The 21,625-nt window shown below is 35.1% G+C and overlaps 4 protein-coding genes across 5 annotated transcripts in view; 2 read left to right on the forward strand and 2 right to left on the reverse strand.

Moving 5' to 3' along the window:
* Positions 1-21,625, reverse strand: part of LOC138317395 (small ribosomal subunit protein eS19) — a 332,587-nt gene that overhangs the window by 40,196 nt on the left and 270,766 nt on the right. The gene's annotated exons all lie outside the window — the stretch shown is intronic.
* On the forward strand, positions 357-2,383 carry LOC138320137 (C-type lectin mannose-binding isoform-like). The gene is made up of 4 exons (XM_069263195.1): positions 357-517; positions 1,003-1,079; positions 1,424-1,514; positions 2,163-2,383. Exons 1-4 carry the CDS (start codon positions 472-474, stop codon positions 2,381-2,383), a joined length of 435 nt encoding a protein of 144 aa, XP_069119296.1. The 5' UTR covers positions 357-471.
* Positions 3,331-9,688, reverse strand: LOC138317376 (GTPase IMAP family member 4-like). The gene is made up of 4 exons (XM_069258994.1): positions 9,637-9,688; positions 8,291-8,356; positions 6,682-6,756; positions 3,331-6,282 (listed from the first exon to the last, which is right to left on the reverse strand). Exons 1-4 carry the CDS (start codon positions 9,647-9,649, stop codon positions 5,234-5,236), a joined length of 1,203 nt encoding a protein of 400 aa, XP_069115095.1. The 5' UTR covers positions 9,650-9,688; the 3' UTR covers positions 3,331-5,233.
* Positions 9,633-19,975, forward strand: LOC138317377 (large ribosomal subunit protein bL17m-like). The gene is made up of 5 exons (XM_069258995.1): positions 9,633-9,683; positions 12,723-12,929; positions 16,236-16,307; positions 16,549-16,693; positions 19,506-19,975. Exons 1-5 carry the CDS (start codon positions 9,648-9,650, stop codon positions 19,889-19,891), a joined length of 846 nt encoding a protein of 281 aa, XP_069115096.1. The 5' UTR covers positions 9,633-9,647; the 3' UTR covers positions 19,892-19,975.

Genomic DNA, 21,625 nt, shown 5'->3' on the forward strand with positions numbered 1-21,625 from the left:
ATAATTGTCTAGCATAAGCTCAAAGAAATGAACTCAAAGATTCGGATTTCTCTGTGTCCATGCGAATCCTATGATTTCGCTCCATTTGTTGACGTTATGTGACCTCATAATTCCTTGTGCTCATCTTCGTCTTGGTGGATATTTTGACTGCATTCTATAGCTTTTAAACTTCAAAGTGTTATTATTATTATTTAAAATATAATAAAAACAATGTTTAACAACCCATGTTCAGCATTTGCATTAATTAAATATATATTTACTTGAGAGAGCTTGGCAGCCATTCGGGCACGAAGGGCTACGCCCTTATAAACAATTAAGTTGAATAGGGATTTTCAATAGCCTAAAGAACAATCCAATGTTCCCTTTACCGAAACCAGTTCTTCCATAAACAAAGATACTAGTTCCTTGTCTAATTCCTTTTTCATAAATAGGTGATTTTGCTCTTTGTTTCAGGGAAATCCTGCGAATAGTATGTGTGTAACTTTGACAACAGGAACGAACACGTGTGTCATCATTGGTGAGTGGACTTTAAAGTCAAAATCTACATCAAAGCACCAGAGGAATAGCATAGCGAAAAATGCAAAAACAAATTGTTGAAGAACAGATAATAGACATAGCAATTTAAATATTCAAGTAATAGGTTAGAGCTTTGAAAATACAGATTCTTTAAAACGTGTGTATGTAGACTTTTACGTATATCACGTAAACTAGGTACACTGCAAGTGAAGCCTGATATTACGAGTGAACCGTTAGATCAGGAACTTTGAGAGGAAGGTAAATATCAATTAAAATGCAAGACTAATTGGGATCGATAGAACAAAAAATGGTGATGAATTTTGACTTCCACCTCCCATGAATCTGTAAAGATATTATTCACCGATAAGAAGTTTTCAGCCTTTCCTTACGGTATTGATGCTGTTATGTCGAATATGTATGTTTAAATTGATTATTTTAATGTTGAAATCTGAGATATCCTAACCGCCATGTTGCTTCTGTTGTCAGAGCCTTGGTGTCCGACCTATATAGGAGGGCGTTGTTACAGACTCAGCGAAGACCGCGCCACGTGGGAAGAGGCGAAGGTAGGTACAGCATATTCGATATGAATGACTAACATAAACAATAATTTCGTTATATTAATCACCATATGTATATGTCAACCACATTTGTCATTCATTCCGATCTAGCAATTCAAATTTAAAAAAGCATAATACAATTTTACCTATAAATGTTAAACACAAAACCAGAGACAGTCGAGGAAATGTGAATATACAAGTAAGATCCGAGAATAATTTTATTTATAAACAGTAATGTGAAATATTAGAGTCAGAGTGAAAACTACTTTAAGATGGTAGTCTATATTGTTGTCATTTAATGAATTTCTCAATCATGTCGGATTAACATATAATGCCTTTTATCTTAAAAGCTGAACTGTGAGGCTAACAGTTCCACATTGGCACGAATCGACTCGGCAGATCTACTGATGACATTATCAAATGGTTTACCTAAAGACATCGGTATGTACATAATAATATGTATGTTCATTGTAGGATTATGCAAGGAATCTAACACTAGATTTATGTAATATTTGAATTTGATTTACATGTACTAGATATTTCAAGTTCAGAATGATTACACTATGTATATAAATGGTAGGTGCTATAAATCAATATCAAAAGTTTTATTGTTTTGTGACAACTAAAATAAATAGAGAATCACAAATTATTCTTTCTTTGACAACTAAAATACTAAATATCGAACTAAAAATGTCTTTGTAAACTCAATATTGAACAAAACGGTAATATTATATACGGTATATATGTCCTTGATAGAATCAATAAAAGAAACCTCTTTTGGTTACATTCTAATGGATTTTTTTCTTCTTTTTTCCGCAAAAAAAAGTTTTGAATTTGGATATCTATAAGCACATACTGTAAACCAACTTTCTTTCGCGTACGATTTATTTTCGCGAAATATTTCGCGATCAAGTAAATTCGCGAAAATTGATCTCTGCGAATTGATATATTCCACAATTGTTGCACAATTAAATTCACAAAGATATTTCCATTCAATTTTAAATCTGCAACAGAAAGTTGATTTACAGTATATATAACACAATAACACCAAACAACAAAACAGAGCGTTCTACCTTTGATCTATTCCAGGGGTATATATCGGAGGTAGTGATAGGGTTACTGAAGGACAGTGGGTATGGGCCTACGGAAATGTCCCGATCAATTTCACTGGAATCCCGCACTTTCTAAACATATATCGGGAGCATCAGGATTGTCTTATGATCAAATTCGCCAACAATACCGCCACGCTACAGGATACGCCATGTGTGAATGATAAACTATACATCTGTCAGTCGTCATTGGTCAATTAGAACTATATTGTGTAGATCGTAGAATGGATGTACTGTTCAATATGTAAAAGAATGGATTTTTTTGTAGTAACTTATAATATGATCTACTGTCTAATACGACCAACCTCCTTTGAGCTGTTCATATTTTGTTTACTTTGGCAATTTAATTTTAAAGGGATGATATTTGTCTTTTTTGTTGTATTTGACTGTACAATTTATCGAAACATTTGTCTTATTGCTGTGTTTGACTATGAATCGAAACATGTTTTTGTTTATTTTGGGTTTTTATTGTTGTGTTTTTTTACTTTGAATAAATCGAAACATTTTGATGTGTTTGACTACGAAATCCTTAGAATATTTTGTCATTTTGTTGTGCTTTACTCTGATATCTATCGAGTATTTTGTGATTTTGTTGTTCTTTACTCTAAGTTCCGTCGAATCTTTTGTCTTCTGGCATGCTTGACTATGAAATATATCGAATCACTTGTCTGTTGGTTGTGTTTTACTATAAAATATGTTGAAACATTCGTAATTTTGTTGTGTTTGTCACTGGTGTTTCATACAGAAAACATATACAGGAGAAAATGGAATTTTACCCAAAGGAACTTGGCCCGAAATTCACCTGAAAATAACCTGCATAACCAAACACTAGAAAACCCTTTTATCGAATCCATGTTAACTTCAGGTCAATTTACCGAAAACAGTCTTCATTTGATTATATGTACATACCGCGGTACATGTATTTCCAAATGTCAAATTTTCACTTGCAAATAACCCTTCCCCCACCCTTTGAAATGACACTTTTCCTGTTTTTATGTAAATATATTTTGAATCCTATCTGACATAAAATCGGCATGAAATTGAGTTCATATAAAGACATGGTGTCTGTATATAAAGCCTTATTAAACTTAAGTCCACCATTCTGTGAGTTTGGTAATAAAATAATTAATGTGTACATAGATATCACAAAACAAAAAAATAACGTTTCATTGGAATGGGAAACTTTCCTTTTATTTTTGTTTATTTTTATCTGAAATATCAAAAAATACTCTATAACGTTAACGTTAATCTCTTCTCTGATTCTTAAATTTTTGTTTTCTTCGTCGACATGATACAGAACGTTGATTTTAGTTCTGAACATTGTATCCGTAAAAAAAGAGATACAAAGAAAATATAATTTCGGATAACTGATCGGAGATTCATAAATAACTTTCTTACAGTTACACAAGAAAACCACAAAAAAATATAATTTTGCAATCAATTCCTCGCATATGCATCAGGGCAAATATTTTAAACTTAATTTCCTCCTAGTATGAAGATTATTGGGTAAATGAATACGAAAAAAAATAATAAAATCACTCATGAAAATTTTCGTTCATTATACAATAGAAAAAAAAGGAAAAGAAACAACATTCTAAAATGGAAAAACAGGAAGAGATGCGTTTTATTTACATATATGTACTTGATTTATAAGAAAAATCATATGAAAATGTACAATTCAAAAAATAGAAATAATTGTATTCCGCGTTTGCATATTTAAGAGTAGTCAGCCCTTGGGAATTGTATCATTTGTGACGTCACGTGTTTGTTGCCGTAACATCATCATTTTTCAGAGAACCCGACGCAAATTTCGCTCAAAATATAATGGTTTCATCAATACCAGCTTTCATTCACGAGAAATTTATTTTCGCAAATTTCGCGATCAAAGTAAATTCGCATAAGTTTATTTCTGTGGATAAGTACCTTCCATATTTCTTGCACAAGTTAAATGAAAGGAATTTCCATCAAGTTTTAAATCTACGAAGCTTACCATCCTCTAAAATGAAATGAGAATCGCGACATTTCGCGCAGAGCCGCCAAAGAAAGGTATTTACAATAGATTATGATCGGTGGTGTTTGTATATGAACTGAGAGCTCACTGACGTTTTTCCTATAGGTACATATATTCATTGTATGGTAACGTGACATGTAAAGTATAATAAAATGACAAAATGTACTGAATGACGACAAAATGAATGCGCTTCCGTTGGGTTTATCAGATGGGAGCCAATTAAACTACGTCCTCAATACAGTATAATCCAGGGGTTACTATCACTGGCGTAATATCCACCCCTGGACTTATCATAATAAAACTGAAGGCAACAGAAGACAAAGGTAATTGGATCATTTGATGTACATCAAAGGAATTCAGTAACGGTACACTGTGGTTGACCGTGTTCCTTTGAAGTTAGGCGTCGCTCTCCGTGTAATATTCAAAGGAAATATGTGCAGTTCTCTGATTAGTCAAGTTTTTTCTCTTGAACTGTATCTAGTTTTACTATCAGATAGCCCTGGGGTGGATATAACTTCAGTGATAGTAACCCCTGGAGTATCGAGGTTGCTAACAGTTTTGTTGTACTGATATACTTATTTCATCCATTGAATGAAGAGTTTTATCTTTGTTTTACTTTTTCCTTCCTATCAATATCGTGTTATAAAGCAATACAACTTTTATTCATGTCTGCATAATCCGAAAAGTTCAAATAGTCACTCTCATGTCGTTTTCGTGCCATATAAACATGCATGCTAAATTAATGAAGACTGTTTCTGATGAATATTAGTTCGTTTTGAAAACTATATAACGCGGTAATATATAAGGGTTAAAATGAGGTGTAAAAGCTATCGCCAAAAACTAGAATGTACTGTACTTGGGATTCTAATTGTATCTGTATCTGTAACACTATTATAAGATAGTAATATATCGGTGTTAATAAAATGTTGCATATAGTTTCAATAATAAATACCACACACGTGCGCGCGCGATTTTTAAGTTAATGTGCAGCTAGTAAAAAGGACTGTTTTTGATTAGTTAATCAAGGAAATAAATAAGCCTCACTTTGTCGGTTTTTTCTGCTTACCCAACAACAAATAAAAAAAACTATCGAAAAAGTCGCTCAATACTTGTATCAAGCGTTCGATGATTCCGTCCTTTTCTCCTTCGTCATTAGCTATATCCTCTCTGGTGGCGGTACGCTCAAAGGGCACCTTCTCGGATGTTGATCCGTCCTTTTCTCCTCCGTCCTTAGGTATATCCTCTCTAGTGGCGGTACGCTCAAAGGGCACCTTCTCGGATGTTGATCCGTCCTTTTCTCCTCCGTCCTTAGGTATATCCTCTCTAGTGGCGGTACGCTCAAAGGGCACCTTCTCGTCTTTTTCCGTTTGGTAGTCTGAACTGTTTTCTTCGTGATCCTCGGTTATGGCTTCTGGTACATGTACTTGCATTCCACGTACGGTTTCCACTGACGTTAGGTGTGTGTCTGTAAGTTTTAAAGCGTAATTCTGAAAGGGTTTCCTGGAAGACATTACTATTTCCTCAATGGCTGCAAATAGTTTTTCTCTTTCACTGTCTTTGTTAGACGCTCTGTTGTCCACAAACACGGGTTTATTACCGGTTTTACATAGGAATTCCTCCAGTCTCTCGTGCAGATTCTTTCGAAATCGTGTTTCGTTGTTGAGATCGGTTTCTAACAAATCCGATTTTGTGAAAACAATAAGAGTGAGTTTTAAAATCCCTTCTCCGAACAAATCGACATAGCTTTTGACCGTGTCATGATATTCCTGTGTATAGCGAACGTTTGATGGAATCATAAGCAGCATTACGTGCGGACCAGGGGCTGCCCAAGCAAAACATCTTGTTATTTCTCTTTTGACCTCTTCTTTCGACATCTCCGTGTCGAAAAGACCTGGCGTATCGATCACTACCACGGATCTACTGTTGTAGGTACACGTGGAATACATACTCCGGTTTGTGACCGACTTCTGTCCGGCTGAAGTTTGGAAAGCCTGGGGATTTCCTAGCAGTGTATTCCCGGTGCTGCTCTTTCCAGATCCAGTCTTACCGGCCAGGATGACTCTTGTTTCTGACACGTAATGCCTGCCATCTAGAAATTAAACAAACAAATTCAGGTAAGTAATTCTCCGCTTCACCACTTTTAGAATATATGATGTATAATATTGTATTTTCACGAACTTAAAAACTTGGCCTGATATTTACGAAATGAAACATCCACTGATCAGAATCCATCGAAACCTAAAGACGTGTTTTTATAAACTTGAATTTTTGCATCCCAAAATACAATCGTTCAACATAAAGACGTTTTGTAATGCGAAAATGGTTCGGACAATTACTACTCTTTCGCAAGATGACGCTAGTAAGCGGACTTGTCTTAAACTATATTACTGATCAAATCTAGAAACGAAAGAATGACAGAAAGACGGACGGACGGAGAGTAACAGCATTTGATATCAAGATAATTAAATTGAAATTATTTCCCACTTACCGGCCATGTTTACAGTTGGTCCCAAAGTCGCATTACCTATCTTTTTACACATTTTCCCTTCTCCATTATTGGACGCTGAAAGGTATAACAAATAGTATATACATGGTACACACCCAATTTCTCCGCTTTTGTGAGTGGCACATTTACTTTAGTAATTGATTCATTCAATTTATCGTTACGTGAATGTTAGATGATTTCTTCATGAATTACATTAAGCAGCAATATATGAAAACAAGAGGGCGAGTATTAAAACGATAGCTTTGGGATGGTAGTAATCTTTCACTCTTAATGTAAACAGACTATCCACAATTTTGCCGGAGTGAGATTCCTTGTCTGATAAGAAACCAAAGAGCATGATATCATTGATGATTTCAACTTCTCAATGCATAAAATCCTATAAAGATATTTATACAATAATAAGACAGTATACTCAACTACAGGAGTTTGACTTTGTGTCAATAATGTATAACAAGAATATATATAAATGCCACTATCATAGTATATAGAGGTACCTATACAGAAAATGCAATGATTATATATATGTATTTTATACATTGTTGATAGAACGTCAATTCCAATTTAAGACTTACCAGACTAGTTAGTAATACGTTTTGATGAACTAATGTAATACGTTTGCGACTTTGGATGAACTAATATTTTTTTGATGCACTAGAGCGTTTTAATGAACTAATGATTTTTGATGCACAAACACGTTTAGGTGAACTTAAAGATGCTCCACCGCTGACAAATGGTATTTTTTCACTATTAAAAACAAGAGCAGACGATTTAGTATTTTTCTTCAGTTACAACAGTTACTTACTTTACACCATTACCACCATTGAAAAGTTTTACTTCAAGTTAAAAATATGAAAAATAATTAATTGCCTCCCGAAAAAATTCGTACCACTATATCCTATATGAAATGAACTACTGAATGCGCATGTACCAAAGGCAAAATAAATTATTTTATATTATTCTTTGTGTTAATTAGACTATTATATACACGATTAAACACCAATTATTGTTCAAATGATGAATATCATTTTTGGTCTGTCGGCGGTGGATCATCTTTAATACTTTTTGGTGAACCAATACATTTTGATGAACTAATGTTTGTCTGCTTGAGTTTTACGGCCCATCGACAACTAATGTCATTTAGGATCTTGATGAACTATTGATGAACAAATATGTTTAATGAAATGCTGTAATACTTTTTGATGAACTAATATTTTTGCTGAACCAATATATTTTGGTGAACTAATACTTTTTGATAAACCTGAGAGTTTTCATGAACTAATATGATAGTTATCCTCACTGTACTGTTTGATTTCGGTAGCCTCTTTCAACGTACAATGTATAGAGAAAAAAAATTTACAACATTCAACAAATGCAACATAGAAGGAAGACAAATTATATAACTTTTTAAACATAACTTTAATAAATACATAATAAATCTCTTTTAAACACTTGTTATATTCGTAGAGTTCATAAGCTGGGAAAATTTGATAATATTTGGTCTCGTTTTGTAGTATTCATTAACAAATAATTTCCATTCTAATGTCAAAAACGGGCATTTTAGTAATTACTTCAGAGTAACACGTGTACTTACTGGTTCGAGAGAGAGCAGAAACTGCTCTTGGGAATTCCGGGCGGTCAGAAGGTTTTTTGGACATCCCTATGGAAAAATAAAAGTGTCATTATTACAGTGTGTAAAGCCTCTTTGATCTATTTCAACATAATAATTAAGCATAAAACCTAGTGCTCAACAGATATTTCATATCCTGGGCTTGATAGTAATGCGATTCTGTCATAAAGATAATTGCAGAAAGGAGTTCCTCGGGGAGCATTCCTGGGTCCGCTCCTAGTGTGCCTCTCGAAGACAGGGGGTTACCCTGGCGTCGGCATTGATTATGATTTTAACAACAGCTGTGGAATAATTCTACATTGATATATTAGATAGCTATTGTTGTGATGGGTTACGGTGTAGGTAATCAATTTTAAAATAAAAAACGGAAATGTGAAATTTTTAGCGTTGAAGTAACTATTTTTTAATTTCATCGGGGTATGAAAGAAATTTTATTTGCAAACTGTGTGAATCCGAATTGATGTATACAATGATAGAGGATTAGGTGTGTTCTATCAGATAAAGGTAATCTTTCTGATGGTGAAAAGAGAGTACTAAGAAATTGTAACCGATGTTGAAGATTAAAATTTTGTTCAAAATGCACTTTTGTTCTCAAACGTGTGTTAAATGCCATGTAAAATTGCTGTTGTAAGTAGATGAATTCCGTAGATAATTCTATAAATTGTATAGTGTCCCCATAGTATATACATTGAAAGATAAGCTTTGTGTTAGAAATCATAACAGCAGGGACAAATAAGAATCAAATTTTCCGGGCAATCTGGCCCTTTTTGCGACACAAAAAATAACAAATAGAATTTATGGTCACTGTACTGAAACAATTCGAATACAATGTTTTATGTAAGGGATATAGGTGTTTTGAGACGGTGTCACCAAGAGCATTATTACCTGCCACTACCTCATGAATGCACAATATATCGTATTTCAATGTCTATTGTTCTATTACTGTAAGCATTACGGCACGTATAAGTGGTAACAGCAAGTATGTATGGGCAAAATATTTATATTATTATCATATTGACAACAACATTTATATCTTTATGAAATTATACACACAAACATGTAAAAAAGTAGAAATGATCGGGAAATAGCTTTTAGCTTCCTGGTAGACGACATGTTTTGGTTAACATGAATATTTACCAATAGAGCTTTATATATATATATATATCTGTTTTTTTAATTTAAGTGCTAGACGGTGATACATAATGAAGGATGATTTATTAAATAAAAATACGCGTAGTAAAAAATATGTGGATGACAGAAAGACTGGATATAGTTCTGAAACGTTTATCATCAAAACGAACACGACTCACCTGACAGTGACATGCGCAGCTTCTTCTTCGATTTATTGAACAACAAGGTAATCATGTCATTTAAATATAGGTGTATTATATATATAGGGTGTAGTTCGCACATCGCCCAACAGTGCAAGCTTAATCCACGGATTCAAATCGATCGTACGTTTGGGTAACTTTATAAATGTTCCAAATATTGAAAGTGTCTCTTCGCTTTTATTTTTGAATAATATTTTTTTAATACCTAAAAATTGTTTTTCTTAGTATGCTACAGTATGTTACATTCTGAATGGTCTTGTTGATTAAGCTGACTGTCAACTAAATATAAATATTTATATTCGTCGACTGGAAATTACCATGCACAAAGCTATAGATATATATATGTAAGATTATTCAAAAGTCTTGTGTGCCACGATTCCTTCCTTATGAAATAATAATTACAAATACATCCTTAATTGTATAATTAATTCATTATGAAATATGTACACTATTGTTAAACGCATATATATAGTTATCTTGATTAAATACATGTACTTCTCTGGTTTTTGGTGATATAACGTATACTTGAAAATGGGGCACTGGGGTCTTCCCAGGAGAAAAACCATCGATCAGCGGTGACAAGCAAATTCTCTTATCGACCCATTCTACATCAGCGATACTGTATCCTCCGAATCATCCATGGTTTTAGAAACTATTAGTGATCATAGAGCTATTATTGTGTCATTGTCATCCTATCTACCTATACATAAGTCTTTTAAGAGGAAAATATGGTTGTATAACAAATCAGATATTCTTAACCTAAAAACAGAGGTAGGACATGTAAATTGGACTGATTTATTTTCTCAAGCAGATAACGTAAGCGACAAGTGTAAATTGTTCTCAGATAAACTTATGTCTATTTTAGAAAAACATTCCCCTAAAAAAATTGTAACTGTTAACAGAAACGACAAACCATGGATGAACGGAGATATAAGGAAAGAAATAAAACGTAGAAACAGACTAAGAAAACACTTTATCAGAGTTAAAACCCCAATGTCCGAAACAAACTTTAAACGCGCGCAAAACAAAGTAAACAATATGCTAAAACACGCACGAACACTATTTTACGCAAATGTAGACGGATCCATCAATAACAACTCGGCTAACCCCAAAGTATACTGGAAACTAGCGCACATGATTTTAAAAGGAAACACTTCAACCGACATACCCCCTTTACTAAACCCTACTAATAACCGCTTAACTTTAGACGACTATGTAAAATCCAACATTCTAAACAACTTCTTCAAATCTGTTTCTGACCTTGACGACAATGACGACTCTACACCTAATTTTGACAAACAAACTGACATGTGCCTTTCTGAAATTGTAATAACTAACCAAGATGTTTTAGATTTAATTAATATTTTAGACGTCAACAAAGCTGCAGGTCCTGACGGCATAAGTCATTAAATGTCAAAAATGTTATCCAATGAATTATCTGCACCTCTAACACTCCTATTTCATGAATCCCTGAACACCTCTGTATTTCCTGACTTAAGGAAACTCGCCCACGTGACACCTATTTTCAAAAAATGGGAACCTGAATTGGCAAACAACTACAGACCCACTTCCCTACTTAGCTACATAAGCCAACTTTTCGAACGAATAATACATAAGCACATTTACAATTTTTTCTTCCACAACAAACTTCTATATAATTAATTGGTCCATATGTGTCGTAGTGGGGCACTGCCTCGGAAAATCACTCGGGCACAGTTGTCTTTACTTTTTTGTAGGTTTCCGATTATTTTATGCGTATACATGCATCACATATACATGCATTCACATATTATTTTTGTCAAAAAAAACCCATAACTTCCATTCTTAATATTTACCGTACCGCTCGACAAGAAGATCATAATTAGTTCAATACAATTTGTGGACTTGCCTTATTTACATGTATTCCTTTCAGAAAGACCTTCATATGCATATTATGTATTATTTAAAACAATAATGCCTCGACGAGAATTTGATATATTAATTAGTTCAATTTCATTCCCTATTAGGTAAGCGATATCAAACAAGTACGATAAAATGCAAAGAAACGTTTATAATTGTTTGCATAATCATTACTTTGCTCCATTAGCAGCAATAGACACCAATTGTAGCTCTAAAGACGACACCATTTTCTGTCTATAAGTCTTTTGAGCTACAATATTGCAGCTACATTGTACCTATGAAGTAGATTTCATGTATGCACTCATCCTCGATATTCCAGGGGTTCCGATCACTGACGATCTCTACACCCCTGGACTATCTCATAGGCAACAGAATAGAACAGGTAATTTAGTCATTTTATACATGTACATCAAAAGAGCCATATAACGGTACACTGTGGTTGACTGTACATGTGTGGCTTTGATGTTAGGTGTCGCTCTCTCTGGAGTCTTCAAAAAAAAATCTTTACTAGCCTGTGATTGGTCAAATGTTTTCCGCTGAGCTGCCTTCATTTTCACTATAATCGGAACCCCTGGAATATCGAGGATGGTACACACTGGAAGTAACAACGAGTAAAAAGCTAATGATTTATTATGTTTTATCCTTGAATACGAGTCACGATCCCATGGACAACTTCTTAGCGTTCTCGCGCTTGCACATCATGGCTTTTAAAGGTTTAATTATTTCCACGATATATGCTTTAATTATAACATGTACGTCTGTTGTTGGTTTTTTTCTCTATTTTCACAAAAAACACTTCTTGCTTTAAAATAGATTTCGAAAAAAATATTACAGTTTTGATTACAGTTATAAAACATCTATCAACATATATATGTCTGTAATACATATAGGCCTATGTAGTTTTGAAGATATGAAGATGTTCCTGAAGAACTGGATTAAAAATGCAGTAGGCCTACTCAGTGCATGTATTCCACATTTCCTCCCTTTGTTTATCGACTGATAAGAATATCTAAGGTCACTTGGTCATCTTCCCCTTTAATTTTTCAATGAAATTCAAATCCTTTCTAAGATCTACTTAGCAGAACACTTTGTTCTGCAATTATTTTTTTCCGGAAAACTACTACATCCCAGAATATCCGATTCAAATGTTATTTTCACCTTTCTAGTTCCGGTTTAAAAATACAGTACGAAGCATGTTGCGAAGTGGAGCATACAGAAAACATCCCCGTAAATTACAGCGCGCTTCGGGGCGAGGTGGTGGAGCGGAGGGTCGAGTAAAAAAACTACAGGAAATGGTCACCAACCTCATCAGATACGAGCGAATTGAATCGACGTTTCCACGATGTGACGAGGCTAGGGGTTACACAGAACAGGTAACAAACGGGGGAGCTTGACATTCTCTCAATGGGTCTAATGAGTAATGTATACAGTAGGGGTACCATACACACACACACACATATATATATATATATTTATATATATATATATATATATATATATATGCTATGTTATTGACAGAACGCCAAGCTCTTGAGGTTACAGTAGTACTCTAGCTACGTTACAGCGGAAATGATATCACTTTCAATATTATCACCTTCTCAAAACTCGGCCAAAAGCTAAGGTGATATACAATTTACCCATTGGAGTAATAACAATGTTGTAGCACAGGAGTTTGATAATGATAATCAATGAAAATAAATTAAATGATAACCCAGAGTCGAGATCAATATGTACAGTACATGTATCATTGGTGCTTTTATAATTTGCAAATCCTTTAATCACTAAATAAAGGAGAATCTATGACCTCTGACCACTAAATCTCTGAACACTGTTAAAGTTATATTACAAAGGCAGATGAATATAGATTAAATTTAAAATTTTAGCTTTGCATTTATTACATTAAGATTTTGACTACAATCGTAAAAAAACAATTATAAATGTAAAGAAAAAAACGCGGAGAAGGTTAACAGAATCGGGGTGTGCAGGAGGTGCGTACCACTGACTTAGGGGGCGCTTAGACGGCATTGGGGGAGCTTGAAGCGAGAAAATGGCTGACAGCAGTTGTTTACATTTTTTCAATGCGATCATAGACACATATATTGAGAGAAAAATCAAAAACCAACAATTTTTGCATGTGAATGGGGCCGGGGCCTATATAAAGCTTCAGAATTGTGAAAATAATAGCGGTTTTCACCAAAATAGTGAAATTAAGAATTTGTCAAATAAAAATGAATCTACTGAAAACTTAATTTATTTCAAGCAATTCATTTCAGTTTTACTTTAGGACTAGTATTTTTGTAGTTTGATGATCTCTTAAAAATTTTATTTTCTTTTCCTTTTGATTTTTTTGGACACAAAGGCAATTGTGGAGATCAGCTTGAGGAATTGTGAAAAACATTGGTATTTTAGATTGGTAATCAGGGATAGAAACTAACTTTTTCAATAAACTAGTCAAAAGGACTAGTAAGAAATATATTTAGATAGTCCTGTGTCATTAGTACTAGTCCTGGCTGAGTTATGAAGTGACGAACTGCAAAGCGCGAAGCGATACGCCAGGGGGTAGGTGCGGAAGGGGGGCTGAGGCCCCCCTTCTGCTGGGAGGTAGGGGGGGGGGGGGGCTCCCTGAAATTTTTTTAAACCTAGATGCTCTGAGATGAGTTTTAGCATATCCTGAGCTCCCAAATTCTGCACTTTTATGTTCTTAAAATAACAATTTAAAAAAAAAAAGATATAGTTGATGACTGTAGTAAGTTAGCGATGTGTAACGCTATCTCTCACTAGCTGATGCAATTGTGGTTTATCCGGTGAACGCATTCCTACCGTAAAGGGCTACGGAAAGCACATTTCAGAGAGTCGTAAACAACACTCGTTCGGATGTCATTCTTACGGGAGCATAAGTATTAAATTGATATGATAACTAGTCCACGGGACTATCAGACAGACAGAATTGACTAGTCCTTCAGATTTTTAAGTAGTCTCGGACTAACGGACTAGCGTTAGTTTCTATCCCTGGTAATGGGGCCAAAAATTGGCCCAAAAAACAGCCCAGCAAGAGCCCTGAGTACATTACTGTTATTCAATCAATCAATTTCTTTTGATGACCTACATGTAGTCCTTACTACCTTGTCTCATCTGATACAAGTTGTTGCTTACATGTACAGAGCCTTCAGTTTTGCTATTATACAATCCAGAAGCGTCTTATACATGTACACAAGTTGTTGCCTTCAGTTTTGCTGTAATAACACAATTCATAGGTGATATATTATAACAACAGTAATAGAAATTTAACCCCCACCAGATTAAGATTAAGCTAAAAGTATAGAGATTTCCCAAAGAATGGCTGTTTTTTTTTTATCATTTTCGAATTTTGAAAAGACACTAGCTTTAATAGTGAGTGTCTTTTCATAATTTGAAAATTAACTGATGGGAGTTTAGTTTAAAGTAAAGATGATAAACAATACAGTTACTTTCCATAACATTAACTCTATTTGATACAGACATTGTAGGTGTTTACACACTGGAGTATGCAGGGCATCCAGTAGAGAACTAAGAGCTAGTATAGTGTTTGACTCCCAAAAATCAGACTTGAACCTTGTCTATTTGTCATAGGTTTTGACTCTTCAGATTTCTGAGAGATGATTATTTGATTTTTGAATCTGCTAAAAGACAAGGGTCAACTGGATGCCTGATGGTGTATCAAAAACATAAAGGAGTAGATATGATAGGACCAGTATTTGGTCTTAATTTTTCAGGCCGAAAAATATTAACTCTGATCCACATCAATTTCACATCAATAAATACTCTCATACTTGCCATTCATCAAAACATAACTTTTTATAACCATGTACACGATGTGCTCCACCTATGACGTCATCAAATTGATGATTTTCCTTTTCTGGCCAAATTTTGCTAGAAATTCATCATCTTTAGGTTAGAAAAGGCTTGAAATTGATTTGGCCGCCACCTTGGAGCAACTTTATATTTTGCATGGATATGCGTAAATACACGTTACATAACGTGTGAAAATCTCTTTCTGCTCCACAAAGGCGGCCACATTCATTTTTAGAGAAAACCACTCAAAAAGTATGATTTTTCAAGGATTTTTGTGAAAAATCCCGGGAAACTGCATGTTGATGACGTCAGAGTGAACATAATTGGCACATGCGGGATATTTTCTGGATGTAATGTGTTAGCAAATGTATTCAACAGGTATATGGCAAAATATTTTGTTCTTTACTGGAGAATTAATTTTGGGACCATATTCAAGTCTTAACATACCTTCTCCTTTTGTAAATAATAGTAATCAACTGCCATATGAAGTTTATTACATGTTTGTTTTTCATTATGAAATATGCATACCGGTACATGTAGTTACTGTTATGAGCAGAACTGGAGTGAAATCTGTTAATACATACATGTAGTTACTGTTATGAGCAGAACTGGAGTGAAATCTGTTAATACCTACATGTACGTACATGACGTAATCAAGTAAGTATGTGGTCCTAAGTAATACATATACATGTAGTTACTGTTATGAGCAGAACTGGAGTGAAATCTGTTAATACCTACATGTACGTACATGACGTAATCAAGTAAGTATGTGGTCCTAAGTAATACATATACATGTAGAATGGACGTTTTGTTTTCCTCACTGATTGACTTCATGCTTTTCTTTGTAGCTGATAAATCTAGCGGTACAGAATGGAGATAAAGATAAGCACACAATGGAGATGGCAGATTACTGGCTTACGGTATGGTGTTATCCATGTGATAAGTTTGATTTAATTTTGCGATTTTTGTGAAAATAAAAATTGTCGCAAAAACATTTAAAGAAAAAGTGCCTGTAGAGCTTTTAAGATTTGTGTAAACGCAAAATCAATTTGCTGCAAATATGAGTTTCTTTACAATCTGTGCTGTGTATCTGACTAGTGCATATCGGGCCAGTTGGAAATTCTTTTCGTCTTATCTACAGAAAACTTTTTCTGTTTACAGGAAAAGGATTTAATACACAAGCTCTTCAAAGTTTTGGTTCCACGATACAGTAATTTGTCCAACTACAACTATACCCAGATGTTCCGGCTCCCCAACAAGTACCCTGGCTTCAACAATACCAGCCCAGCTGTATTGGAACTCAAAGGTACTTGTATATTTTTGGTAATTTCAAAAAATAGCAAAAAAGTCAAATGGACTTAGCATTAGGCATTTCGCCTATTCAAGTCATCTCCAATATATATAGCTGTATTATTGATAACAAGAAAATGACAGGAAAGAAAACACAGAATTGTAATCCATTGATTTGATATTATAAAGGGGGCTATTATTGTACTAGAAGAAGTCCACTGCTAACAGTGTTCACATATTTCAACACAATTATTTTGACAAATCTTGAGTTAATAGTTTGAAACCTGGGAGGGAGGAGGGGGACTGGATGTAAGTATTATACCCAATCCTTGTCAAACTCGGTCTGGCTGTATTACCTTCTGTGTTTGTGTCAGGTCACAATAATAATAATATTGTCAGTATAAGTCGGTATTAGGTTTCCTAACATTCTACCACAAGCTCCCATTTGGTAATTTGTGTTTTTGAAGTGTAGTGTAATCTAGGTGTAATCCAATAATATTTAATGTAATATTGAGAATTTTCTGATGACAATGTTGACGACATCTTTATCAAAAATGGCTTCGCTTTTTTACTTCACCTTCAAAACCTGTACTGATCCTTAATATTAAATGAAACTGGCTATAGCTTTTACCTTTTTCTAGCATCATTTTTAGATTGGCTCTCGAAGAGAGGGGAGCTTATGGAATCACTCTGGCTATGGCTTTGGAAATCTCAGCCTAAGGTTTTGGTGTAAGGGTTGTAATATTGTTATCTGTAGCAGCTGACTTTGATTTCTTTATTAGTTTTTGATTTTAAGTGTTGTGATGGATATGAGCTATCATTTTAGGGAGGAAATACTGGATTTTTGGAACTTCAAGAGGCCCAATGGGCCAAAATGGTCAGGTTAAGGTTTTGTTGCTGTAAGTGGTGAAATACTGTTATCTGTCACAATTTGACATTGATTTTTACTATCATTTTGGATTATAATTGTTGCTATGGGTGTGGACATTCATTTAAGTGAAATGCTGGCTTTTGAGAATTTCAAGAGGCTCAATGGGCCGAAATAGCCAAGTTAAGGTTTTGTGAGGTAGGCAGCTGCTCTGTCCCCTGGCCGAGACACATCGTAGTCTATAGAAGTGGTAGTTTTTGCTCCTGCTTAGCACTCAACATATAGGAAGTGGGATGGCAGGGTTGCCGGTTGTTAGAGTAATATTACCAGTTGGTGTGTTGCTTGGTGTCATCATTGATATTGCACTATGAAAAGGGCACAAGTTCCACTACACAAAAAGACACTGCACGAACATAAACTACACTGTATACATGGGAGGCTGTGCTTACATGACCCTGGCTGTTAATAGGTTTTTAATTGAATCAAACAAACAAACTAACCCACCAGTCCTAGCCAATCAGATTGTGTGTTGCTAACTTTACATTTCTGTTTAGGAAACCCTTGGCCACCAGTCCTAGCCAATCAGATTGTGTGTTGCTAACTTTACTTTTCTGTTTAGGTAATCCTTGACCATCAGTATTAGCCAATCAGATTGTGTGTTGCTAACTTTACTTTTCTTTTTAGGTAACTCTTGGCCACCAGTCCTAGCCAATCAGATTGTGTGTTGCTAACTTTACTTTTCTGTTTAGGAAACCTTTGCCACCAGTCCTAGCCAATCAGATTGTGTGTTGCTAACTTTACTTTTCTGTTTAGGTAAACCTTGGCCACCAGTCCTAGCCAATCAGATTGTGTGTTGCTAACTTTACTTTTCTGTTTAGGAAACCTTTGGCCACCAGTCCTAGCCAATCAGATTGTGTGTTGCTAACTTTACTTTTCTGTTTAGGTAAACCTTGGCCACCAGTCCTAGCCAATCAGATTGTGTGTTGCTAACTTTACTTTCTGTTTAGGAAACCTTGGCCACCAGTCCTAGCCAATCAGATTGTGTGTTGCTAACTTTACTTTTCTGTTTAGGTAAACCTTGGCCACCAGTATTAGCCAATCAGATTGTGTGTTGCTAACTTTACTTTTTTTTAGGTAATCTTGACCAGTTAGCCAATCAGATTGTGTGTTGCTAACTTTACTTTTCTTTTACTTGGCCACCAGTCCTAGCCAATCAGATTGTGTTTGCTAACTTTACTTTTCTGTTAGGAAACCTTGGCCACCAGTCCTAGCCAATCAGATTGTGTGTTGCTAACTTTACTTTTCTGTTTAGGAAACCTTTGGCCACCAGTCCTAGCCAATCAGATTGTGTGTTGCTAACTTTACTTTTCTGTTTAGGTAAACCTTGGCCACCAGTCCTAGCCAATCAGATTGTGTTGCTAACTTTACTTTTCTGTTTAGGAAACCTTGGCCATCAGTATTAGCCAATCAGATGTGTGTTGCTAACTTTACTTTTCTGTTTAGGAAACCCTTGGCCACCAGTCCTAGCCAATCAGATTGTGTGTTGCTAACTTTACTTTTCTGTTTAGGAAACCCTTGGCCACCAGTCCTAGCCAATCAGATTGTGTGTTGCTAACTTTACTTTTCTGTTTAGGAAACCCTTGGCCACCAGTCCTAGCCAATCAGATTGTGTGTGTTGCTAACTTTACTTTTCTGTTTAGGAAACCCTTGGCCACCAGTCCTAGCCAATCAGATTGTGTGTTACTAACTTTACCTTTCTGTTTAGGAAACCCTTGGTCACCAGTCCAAGCCAATCAGATTGCGTGTTGCTAACTTTACTTTTCTGTTTAGGAAACCCTTGGTCACCAGTCCAAGCCAATCAGATTGCGTGTTACTAACTTTACTTTTCTGTTTAGGAAACCCTTGGCCACCAGTCCTAGCCAATCAGATTGTGTGTTACTAACTTTACTTTTCTGTTTAGGTAACCCTTGGCCACCAGTCTTGGGCAAACAGACAGTAAATAAGAACCTTCTAACCAACATCCTTCTGAAGGAACTTTACAAAGACATGGAAGCTTCAGGCAAAGTGAATCCGTATAGAAACCTGAATCGAGTGGTTTTTCCTAACGAATATGAGGATGGTGTCGGTGATATGAAAAATATAGAAAGTGATATTTTAGAACATGAGGCAGTTTCTAAGGAGTCGAGTGAACAGTTGGCTTCAAGGGAGCAATCAGGAGACCCCACAAACCTAGAAGAAAAGTTGGAGTCTATGACATTAAGTGAACACTCTGATGTGGATTCTGGGGAACTTTGTGATAGAGATGATCGCCCGAAATCTGACAATGATAGTCATATGACAAAATAACAGATTACTGTCATGTAGTATGTGTATTAGTGCTTTCTCTAATGTAAAAAGTCTTATTAAAGTATGATATACATTGTGCTTTCAGTGGTGTTATACAAACATTATTCTGTTGTTGTAGAAAAAAATACAACCTTTGACTCAATAAGTTCCTAGGGTGCTTAAAAATTGAAAACAAAATAAGGGAGTGTTTAATAGAATGAAATTCGGATTAGCCTTTCATAAGATTATTGCATGAAGTAAGTTTCAACTAATTTGAAAAAGAAATCAAGAAACTCACAGAGTTTTCATATTTTCAGTCTGTATTTTAAATGAAATTGAGGCCTCAAGATGGGGGAGAGGCATTTACAGGGATGGGGGCGCTTATTAGGTCGAATATAGTACTTTGACTACCACATTAGAAATGTCATATTTACTTTGATTGATGAGGTTTTATGATGTACCAGTACCAGTATTTTCGAGTAGTGCTTTCCAAATCCACCTGGCATAACATAAATGCCATATTAAATGTAAATATAATAGAATTGCTTACAAGGAAACTTAAGGTGAAAAGAGCTGTATCACATACTACTAGGTACATAAATCTTGACATTTATAGTAGTCAGAGTGGAATTAATATATTATTTCCAACAATTAACCATCATGGACTGATGCATCCACACACTTTGAGGTGATCTGTGTTATAGTCTCTGTAATTCTTCAAACGCTTTCAAGGATGATACATTGTATATATTCACCAGCAGGGACTATGGAAAGGCCTTGGCACACTTTACTGTAATGGAAGAATGACCTTGGCACACTTTATGATAATGATAGAATGGCCTTGGCACAATTTACTTTGATGATATAATGACCTTGGCACACGTTACTATTACTTTGCACAATTTACTTTGATGATAGAATGACCTTGGCACACGTTACTATAATGAGAGAATGACCTTGGAACACTTTAATGTAATGGATCAATGACCTTGGCACACTTTACTTACTGGAAGAATGACCTTGGCACACTTTAATGTAATGGATCAATGACCTTGGCACACTTTACTGTAATGGAAGAATGACCTTGGCACACTTTACTTACTGGAAGAATGACCTTGGCACACTTTCAAGTACATAGGTCAAGCAATATCTTCAGAATTTAAGGCTCTGATACAAAGTGAACCAAGAGGCATTTGGAAGAACACAATTGAACAGTGGTTCAAATATGTTAGTTAATGGCCTTGACTAGATTTCAAGGTCACAGGGGTCAAATATATTAAGATGATCTAGAGTTGACATTTCAAATGGGAAAAGACCTGGGGTCTGATACTGGACTAGCAAGATAATACTTGTAAGTACCATGGAAGTAGAACTACTATGTTTGTTGAGGATCAATCTGACTGCATGGAACACTCCAACTTTGCTAGCCAAAGGTATAAGCCGATTCTCTACTTGTAAAAGTAGAGAATTGGCTTATACCCTTGGCTAGCGAAGTTGGGAACACTCCAAATAGACTTTATTATTATACTTTACAAATCAGATGGATGAACCTGCTGATTGGATCTAAAGTTGTGGAGCTTAGATAAGACAATTTAGTTATAAGTACTGAACCAAATCCAATATGAACATGCACCTATATATATATCAGAAAGTAAGCAATATCTGTATTATTAATTCATACTTGACTTGTTTCTGAAATGGGGAGATAATTTAAAGGATAATGGAACAAAATATTGTGAGTGGTTGAGCCAAACA

Source organism: Argopecten irradians, chromosome 3, assembly GCF_041381155.1.
Source record: "Argopecten irradians isolate NY chromosome 3, Ai_NY, whole genome shotgun sequence".
Taxonomy (NCBI): Eukaryota; Metazoa; Mollusca; class Bivalvia; order Pectinida; family Pectinidae; genus Argopecten; species Argopecten irradians.

Coding starts and splice junctions, on each gene's coding strand:
- LOC138320137 (XM_069263195.1), top strand. CDS start 472: ATGTGTGTAACTTTGACAACAGGAACGAACACGTGTGTCATCATTG. Junction 1,080..1,423: donor CCACGTGGGAAGAGGCGAAG/GTAGGTACAGCA, acceptor TTATCTTAAAAG/CTGAACTGTGAGGCTAACAG. Junction 1,515..2,162: donor TGGTTTACCTAAAGACATCG/GTATGTACATAA, acceptor GATCTATTCCAG/GGGTATATATCGGAGGTAGT.
- LOC138317377 (XM_069258995.1), top strand. CDS start 9,648: ATGCGCAGCTTCTTCTTCGATTTATTGAACAACAAG. Junction 12,930..16,235: donor CTAGGGGTTACACAGAACAG/GTAACAAACGGG, acceptor TTTTCTTTGTAG/CTGATAAATCTAGCGGTACA. Junction 16,308..16,548: donor TGGCAGATTACTGGCTTACG/GTATGGTGTTAT, acceptor TTCTGTTTACAG/GAAAAGGATTTAATACACAA.
- LOC138317376 (XM_069258994.1), bottom strand. Junction 6,757..8,290: donor TTCTGCTCTCTCTCGAACCA/GTAAGTACACGT, acceptor TATACCTTTCAG/CGTCCAATAATGGAGAAGGG. Junction 6,283..6,681: donor ACCAACTGTAAACATGGCCG/GTAAGTGGGAAA, acceptor TTTAATTTCTAG/ATGGCAGGCATTACGTGTCA.